The following is an 8,688-nucleotide window of genomic DNA, read 5'->3' on the forward strand; positions in this document are numbered from 1 at the left end:
ATGGTTTGGGGTTGTAAGTGGAAATACTGTAGTCTGTCTCCAGTTATTAAGTACACGGTAGCAAGTGGTACTCTGGTATTGCTGTTTAAGGAGGGAACAAGTCCATTGTCCATTTTGACCTCAGGTGTTTTTTGTCTTCTCAATTATCCATAGTTTTAGAGGCTGGGGTCTAGAAGAGTTAACATCCAGCATTGGAGTCCTTTCTGCTATTTGCCCACACAGTGGGTCTACTGAAGGCCAAGAGTTGGGTATACTGAAGGATGTAAAACAGCAGAATCAAGTTCAGTACCTCAGATAGGGCCTGGCATGACATTTTGGTGACAATGATGCCTCTCTTCCTCTGGAACAGGGCAAGAACTCTAGGTCCAAATCCATCAGGAGCTCAGGGATCAATCTTGTTTAATGATTTGTGTGGGTCAGGGGTGGGGCTGGTTAATATTTCTCTGCTTCCTCTTGGGCTATGGGCCATGTTAAGCTTTTCTTGGGCTTGTTGTCCCTCCCCTGGGCTGGGCTTGACAGTACCTAGTGGCATTGAGCAGACACGCCTGTATACATTCCCTGGGAAAAGGCAGCTGCAAGCAGGTGTGGCAGTGCCAGGGAGGTGAGGAGTGTGGGGACTGAGGAGGGGGGACCATGGTGGGCTGATACAGTGATGGGGTAGAAATACTGGCTGGGAAGAGGCCTGGGTGGTGCCTTCTCCTGACTTCAGCATTCAGGCACTTAGGGCCTTTCTGTGCTTCGCTCTGAGCTGTGATGACACCCTCCTGCCAGGTGCTGAGTCTGCTTAGATTCTCTCTTCAGCCCCCAACTTTTATCTTCTTTCCAGGCTGCAGTTCCTTCTCTTCTCGCCCTTTTTCCTCAGCCAAAGATTCTTCTCATGTCCACAGAGTCAGATTCCCAGGAAAACAGACTTGAACTCGAAACATAAGGTGACCAAGTTTGCCTTTCGGAGATATTTTCTGGCATGCAGGATTAAGGATCCGTGGGACTGTCAGACAATGTCACATGCTGCTTTCTTTTCTTGACTACAAGTTAAAGCAGGCATGTATCTGACATGGGTCTGCCAACAGAGCCAAGGATATGGGAGCATGTCTTTCTGTTTGCTTGAGGTGGGCAGATAAGCTCAAGCTGAACCTAAGGTAACTGATGGTTTGAGGATATACTAGAAGGGTGGCTCCCAGCTGTTAAAAGTCATTCCAGCTGTCTGGAATGGCATAGCAGAACCCAACGACTTAGAAAATGAGACGGGGGGGGGGCTGGCGGCGGGTGTTGCGGGGAAGGGAATATATGCAAAAGGTTTTTTTTCCCCCTTCTTTTCTTATTTCCTTTCTTTCCCTTGTTTTTCAGACAGGGTCTCACCTTAGCTGGCCTTGAACTTGCTATATAAGTCAGTCTAGGCTCAACCCACAGGTCCTCCTGCCTCAGTCTCCTGAGTGAGTACTAGGATTAAAAGCGTGCACCAAATAGCCCAGTCACAAAAGAACTTTTAATAGACAGAAGCCATTGGTAAAGAACCCAGGCTGGGAAGAGAGGTTAATGTGCTTTGCAATCTGAGCTTTACCACTTGGTTACTGGCTGTGTAATAAGTTACAGCATTTGGCAGATATAGTGGTGCATGTTTAGAATCCCAGTACTCAGAAGGCTTGAGGCATGAGGATTGTGAGTTCCAGACTAATCCAGCTACATGTGTGAATTGGGGCTCCTGATACACAGGAGGCATTCTGTAAACGGTGGCAGTAACATTAAGCCCAAACAACACCAAAAGGCGAAATGGATGATGGAGGAGCAAGTAGCAATGACCCAAGCAGGGACAAGAGAAGGAATGTCAACAGAAGATTTCTGAAGAGGCTACAGCAGGGAAGGGGAGAGAGAAAATGCACTGGGCCGGTTATAGTGAGCAAGCCTGGTCACAGCAGACGATGCCAGGGTGGAGAAAAAGTCAGTACCAGAGAGTCTATAGAACCACAGGGTGGAGGCATGAAGATAACAGGGAAAGACAAGGAGCCAGGCAAGATTGACTTCAAGCACACCAACCTGATTAAAGCACCCCAAAATTCAGAAGGGAGTCTCCAAGTAAGCTCCATGTCCCTTCCTGACCATGGGTGGCCTATGAGACAGGAATAGAGCATAGAGGTCGGGTTAATTGTTTTTATTGTTTGTTTTTGAAACAGGGTCTTATGTAGCCCAGGCTGGCCTCAGACTTACTATGTAACTGAGGAGGATCTTGAACTCCTGACCCTTCTGCTCCCACCTCCAGAGAGCTGGGAACAAATATACACACTGCTACTTCCAGGGATAGACAGAGCCCAGGGCTTCCTGCCACCTAGGCAAGCACTCTACCTACTGAGCCACATCCTCATCCCCGGTGTCTAGGTCCGAGTGTAACCTCATCTAGCCCCAGCAGAGTCGTGTTGCCCAAACTCACAAAACACAAGGATTCACATGTAGTTAGGAATGACAGGGTAGGAAGACTGAGGTAATAAATGTACCGTGTGTACACACATATGCCAACATGCTCAGGAGTACAGCATTGGGGGTTGTGGGCCTGTCTCGGAACAAACATTCCTTGAGAAGAGGGGCCTTCAGAAGCAGTGCTCTGCTCAAAGGCTTTGAGGTAAGAGGAAAATCAATTTGGAATTTGATTCCATTAGTTGGCAGGAGAGCAATTGCCAGTGAAGCAAGTTACTGAACCTCTCTCTCTTTCTGAGCCTCAACTTCCTGGTCTGAAAAATGGGGACAACATTACAGAACTTTTTGCGAGCTCCTGCTTTTGTGCTATGCTCCAGTGCTGAGCAAACCTGAATTCAAAGCCTGTCAAGGCCCCAGAAACCCTATCTAATTAAACACAGAGCAAAACATGCCTAGTGCAGCTCAAGCCATATCAGTATCTGGACTTTAACCGAAAGTCAGGAAAACAGTTTGGGTTTCAAAATCAGGTCACTCCCCTGAATGTTTTTAAAATGTACCCTTGAGGTACTAATGTTGACACAGACAAAGCAAAAATTGAAATCCCAGTGCCCACACAAGGGTTCTTCGAGGTCCTAAAGGGAGCTACTGACTGTGTCCCAGAAAACTCGAGAAAGTAAGAGGCAGAGAATTTCTTTAAAGAACTTTAAAGAAACTTGAGGTTGGTAAGGAGGTGTATGGGGCACTTCTGAGGGGAAAAGAGAGAGAGAGAGAACACCTAAGTTTGCTTTGGAGTTCAAGGGAACAGCCTGAGAAAAGGAAAATGGACCAAATCAGGAGGCCAGAGAAACCCTGGGAAGGAAAGAAAGGAAGGAAGCTACGAACCTCCTCGGCCCTGAACAAATGTGGAAAGTGATAATTCTGTACGATACCACAGAACTTAAGGAGAGAAAGAAATTACAAATTAAAGAATTTATGGAGAGGATGTGGGCTCTCATGTCTGCCTTACAGCTCTCAAAGCCATTCTCTGTCACTTGTTGACTACATGACCCTAGGGAATGACCCTTCAATTTACCACAGTTTCCTCCTCTGTGACAGGAGGCTAAAAATAACACCCCACCCGCCAGGACTGTCCCTAATTGCTTTCTTTTATATACTGTTAGCCTACTTACATGTGTACTTATAATGCGGATGGGTGTCGGTGTGGGTGCCTTAGTGTTGTGGCACGCGTGGAAGTAAGAAGAAGACTTTTAGGAGTTGCCTCTTCCTTTCTTCAGGTCATTAGGCTTGCATGACAAGTGATTTGGCCTGCTGAGTCACCTCAACCCCCCCCCCAAGATTGTTCTGAGGCTCACACGAGAGAGTACATGTTCAAGGGCTTGGCACATGTTTAGTATATACTTGGCAAATGCTCATTCTTGCAGGAGTTGGGTTTTTTTTTTTAAATTACATTTATGTGTGTGCATAGGTACTCACTCTTGTGTGTACGAATCAGAGGACAACTTACTGGAGTCAGTTCTGTCCTTTCAGCATGTGGATTCTGGTATCTGACTCAGGTCCTCCAGCTTGGCAGCAAGCACCCTTACCCACTGAGCCATCTTACTAGCCCAGGTTACACCTCATGCCTGGGGCTTCATACCTGCAAAGCAAGCCCTCTACCTCTGACCCAAATACCCCCTGTCTACTTTGTGAATCCTAAAACATCTTATTAGCAAAACAATTTTCCCCTTCCACCCATTCTTTTTTGGGGGGGGCATGAGACAGGGTCTCTCTTTGTAGCCCTTGCTGTCCTGGAATTCATTGTGTAGACCAGACAGACCTTGAATTCATTAGAGACTTTGCCTGCTTCCTGAGCACTGGGAATAAAGGTGTGCACCACCACAACCCACTCTTTTTGGTTTTTGAGACAGGGAGGTCTCACGTCATAGCTCTTGCTTGCCTAGAATTCACTATATTGATCAGGTTGGCCTTGAACTGGAAGCAATTTGCCTATCTTTACCTCCCTGAGTGCTGGAATTAAAAGATATGTATTGCCATGCCTGACAGGGTCTTTAAAAAAAAAAACTAAGTGAAGAAACAGCATGTAGAAGTAGCTCCTGTCCTATAGACTGTCCCTTCTTCCTCTACTCTTGCTTTGTTTTTGTGACTGGACCTCACTAAGATGCATAGGCTAGTCTAGAACTCCTTTTTTTGCTTTTGTTTTTATATGTGTGTGCAAAAACACGCTAAGACATGGCCACATGTAATCCAGGTTGGCCTTGAAATCACAACATAGCCGAGGCTAGCCTTGACCTCTTGATCCTCTACTTTCCAATCGCTGAGATTACAGGTGTGCATCATCATGCCTGGCCTTGGTCTGAGGCCGGGATACAGGTGTGAGACACCTTCCAGTCTCCTCCCTTAACTGTCACACCCCAGATAGCTGGGATACAGGTATATACCACCTGACTCAGTTTCCTGTTTCTTTTGTCTCGCTGTACAACATTTCTAGTAACTATTTTACTGCTTCTTCCCTCTATAACCAAGAAAGCCACTCAGAAGTGATTGCAAGGCTTCTTCCTGCACCCACCACCCTGTTGTAGACTGCCCTAGGGTAAGTTATAAAATGCACTGCATTTTGCTGCATTTCTGTAGGTCCAGGCCTGAGATGCTCTCATCCAGTTCCCTGCTTCTAGCACAATCTCCTTTCAACTTCAATGGCAGAAGTGGTGGGAGGTAGGGAGAGGCCTTCTTTGTCTGCCTAAGGGAGAGGGAGAATTTCCTCCCTAGAGTCATTGGCATTTTCATAAGCAGGAGGTTATAATATGCACTTGACATTGGGGCCAGGGCAGCAAGTGAGCTGTCTGTTCTATGTCAGACACTCTGGGTCAACCACACAGTACTAGAGAGAAAAAGGAGAGATGTGGGCTTGGCAGATCATTTGGCTGCCCAAGGCAGTATTGTTTCCTCTTCCAAAGACAGCTCTTAACCCCTTGATAACTACTCGAAAAGCTGGAACAGGTATCTTCATTGACTCCCACTGCAACCCTGGGCATGTGTGCCATTAACAGATGAGTAAACAGGCTCATCCAAAGTCAGTAAATAGCCCAAGGTCACTTTAGGTGAAAAAATCAGGATAAAAAGAGAAGCTACATGACCCGTGCATAATCCATTGTCTGACCTTCTAATTACCTGATGGCTTTATTACCTTCTTCTCTTGGCTTGTCCTCACCATGTGTTCACCTGCCCACCCCCTAAAGAGAGTCCCTTTCCTGCAGTTTAAGGAGAGATAGTCATAGTTAGATTATAGCTTCCTTGTTTTTTTTTTATTTTTTGTTTGTTTGTGTGTGTTTTTCAAGATGACAACAAATTAGCCTTCTTTCCTTTTCTTTTTTTAGTGGCTAGCTTTTTCTTTGGCTGACACCACCTGCAAAAGTGCAACGAGTCTGCTGCTGTAAGACTCGAAATGTCTGCTTCAGACCCTTTTGTGCTTGCTTCGTCTTTTTAGCTGCATGACTTTGAGTGGATAACGGGCTTGTTAAATGGGTCAAAAGACAGAATGCATAGGGGAAATGATTAGTACAGCTCCCGGCTTGATACACTCGGTGCCCTAAGCTTCCTCCCTTCTGGATCATCCATACCTGGAAGGGGACCTAAGCTTAGGGAAACTCCTGCTGACTCTGTCTCTGGTAGGAATTTGGGGGAGGGCCTTAGCCCAGAGGCTCCTAGCTCCCTGGGGTCCGGGCTCACATGCACCTGTCTGTCTTCTATTTCCCTCCCCCCAGAGCCATTATTCTGGTGGGGCCATGGGGAGGGTGCGGCGATGGACCGGGCGGGCACAGAACAGGTGGGTGCAGGCTGGGTGTCCGGCGCTGGGACACAAGTGCTCTGTGTGTAGGGTGGGCGGAAGTCAGGGCGTTTGATCTGAATTCTAAAGGGTGTTGTTCAGCGACCCACAAAGGTCCCATTGTACAGACACTGGGTATAAAGCAGCATATGACTCTCCAGCACCGGGAGGCGATGAATTGGGACGCAGGCGCGACCACAGGGACCACTCCCCCTACACAGACATGAGACCATAGGGGAGCTGTCTGGGTGGCCTCAAGGACAGGCGCTCCCCGAGGTAACCGGGCTTTCTGGGTTTGCCATAAGTTAAGTGCAAAGGAGCTGGGGGAGGGGAGCCAGAAGAGCTGGCTAGTAGCAGAACAAGATAGGCCTGGTGAAGAGAGGGACTCAAGAGGAAAGAATTCTGGATGTATGTGAAGAAATGGGATGGGACTCAGAGAGATCAAGTCAAGCGAATGAGGAGGAAAGGCTGGCACCAAGAGGGATTGATGAGGAAAGCTATGACTATCCTTGCTTTCCTGTCACCAGCTCTTGGAAGAGACAAGAGATGGGGCAGGGGAGACAGCTTTGTTAAATCCAGCTTCCTGCCCTAACCTTCTGACAGCTTGCTTCCTGCCTCTTATTTCACAGGTGTGGATGAGGCAGGATGAACTGGACAGGTTTGTACACCTTGCTCAGTGGCGTGAATCGGCATTCTACTGCCATTGGCCGAGTATGGCTCTCCGTCATCTTCATCTTCAGAATCATGGTGCTGGTGGTGGCTGCAGAAAGTGTGTGGGGCGATGAGAAGTCTTCTTTCATCTGCAACACCCTGCAGCCTGGCTGCAACAGCGTCTGCTATGACCACTTTTTCCCCATCTCCCACGTGCGCCTATGGTCCCTGCAGCTTATCTTGGTTTCCACCCCAGCTCTCCTCGTGGCAATGCATGTAGCTCACCAACAGCACATAGAAAAGAAAATGCTCCGGCTTGAAGGGCACGGGGACCCCCTCCACCTGGAAGAGGTGAAGAGGCACAAGGTGCACATCTCAGGAACACTGTGGTGGACCTATGTCATCAGCGTGGTGTTCCGGCTGCTGTTCGAGGCCGTCTTCATGTATGTCTTCTATCTACTCTACCCCGGCTACGCTATGGTGCGGCTGGTCAAGTGTGAGGCCTACCCCTGCCCCAACACAGTGGACTGCTTCGTGTCCCGCCCCACTGAGAAAACCGTCTTCACTGTCTTTATGCTCGCTGCTTCCGGCATCTGCATTATCCTCAACGTGGCGGAGGTGGTGTACCTCATCATCCGGGCCTGTGCCCGCCGTGCTCAACGCCGCTCCAATCCGCCCTCCCGCAAGGGCTCGGGCTTCGGCCACCGCCTCTCACCTGAATACAAGCAGAATGAGATCAACAAGCTGCTGAGCGAGCAGGATGGCTCTCTGAAAGACATACTGCGCCGCAGCCCTGGCACCGGGGCTGGGCTGGCTGAGAAGAGCGACCGATGCTCAGCCTGCTGATACCATACACCAGGCAACCTCCCATCCCACCCCTCCCTCACCCAGCCCAGGCCTGCCCCTCCTTCTCCTATGCCGGTGAGCAGGCCTCTGCCTGCTAGGGATTACTTCATCAAAACCTTCCTTCCCTCCCTACTCCCCTTCCTCAGAGAGCCTTCTGTCTAAGAACTAGCCAGCTGGGGAGTGGGGAGCCACCTCTACACCAGGGCTCAAGGTTACTGAGGGTGTGGGCAGCGCTTTCTGTCTGTACCCCTCCCTCTTCCCTCTCCCTCTCCCTGAGACAGAGATGAGATGCTCTGCCGGTGTTTCCAATTATGAAACTAATCTTAACCCCCATGCTGTCAGGTACCCCACTTCGGGGAGTCACATCAGCGGGGAGGGATGTAGGCAAGCAGAGTGGAGGAGGGGCTCTGCATCGTGGGTAGAGAAAGGAAAGGAGCAAGCACAGGAAAAGGAAAACCAGTGCTTGCCTTGCTGTCTGCCACGAGGGAAAGGAGGCCATGTCTAGCGTGAAGGAGTGATGGAGGGAGACGCAGGCAGATAAAAGGGAGTGGGGGTTGGTCAGGGCTGCCCCCAGTCCCCAGTTCCCAAGGCCTCTGTCTCTGCAAATGTTACACATTAAACAGGATTTTACAGTAAGTGAAGAGGTGGCTTGAGTGTTTGTTGAAGTTCTTTCTCCTGCACCCTCCTTTCTGATCTCCCCCTGGATAAGCTGGCCTTGGTTGGCATTTTGCTGATCAAGAAAAGAAAAGGGCAGAAGGAAGAGAGCCTGGCAAAGCCACCCTCTGAGCCATCTTATTCTGCTTTTTCTTGTTCTGGCTTGTTTATTTGTTCCGTTACTTGTTTCTTTTTCGTTGTTTAGCGTCTATTGGTATCTAATTCGCATGCCTCCTTCCTTTTGTTTTAAGAACAAATGGCAGCCTCTTCTAGAGAGACAGGAAATGCTACAGAAACTTCTCAGG

General features: G+C 48.9%; 1 protein-coding gene across 2 annotated transcripts; it reads left to right on the forward strand.

Annotated features, from left to right (window-relative positions):
• The first annotated feature begins 520 nt into the window (after positions 1 to 520).
• Gjb1 (gap junction protein beta 1) lies at positions 521 to 8,365 on the forward strand. 2 transcript variants are annotated; one of them, XM_051179628.1, is made up of 2 exons: positions 521 to 582; positions 6,862 to 8,365. In XM_051179628.1, exon 2 carries the CDS (start codon positions 6,878 to 6,880, stop codon positions 7,727 to 7,729), a length of 852 nt encoding a protein of 283 aa, XP_051035585.1. In that variant the 5' UTR covers positions 521 to 582; positions 6,862 to 6,877; the 3' UTR covers positions 7,730 to 8,365. The 2 variants fall into 2 exon arrangements, with proteins under 2 accessions (XP_051035585.1, XP_051035583.1); XM_051179626.1 differs by lacking the exon at positions 521 to 582 and adding an exon at positions 6,359 to 6,508.
• The last annotated feature ends 323 nt before the right edge of the window (positions 8,366 to 8,688 follow it).

The sequence above is a fragment of the Phodopus roborovskii genome, unplaced genomic scaffold (assembly GCF_943737965.1).
Source record: "Phodopus roborovskii unplaced genomic scaffold, PHOROB, whole genome shotgun sequence".
NCBI lineage: Eukaryota > Metazoa > Chordata > Mammalia > Rodentia > Cricetidae > Phodopus > Phodopus roborovskii.

What these genes read in the sequence shown, in the direction of transcription:
- Gjb1 (XM_051179628.1), top strand. Translation starts at nt 6,878, where the DNA reads ATGAACTGGACAGGTTTGTACACCTTGCTCAGTGGCGTGAATCGGCAT.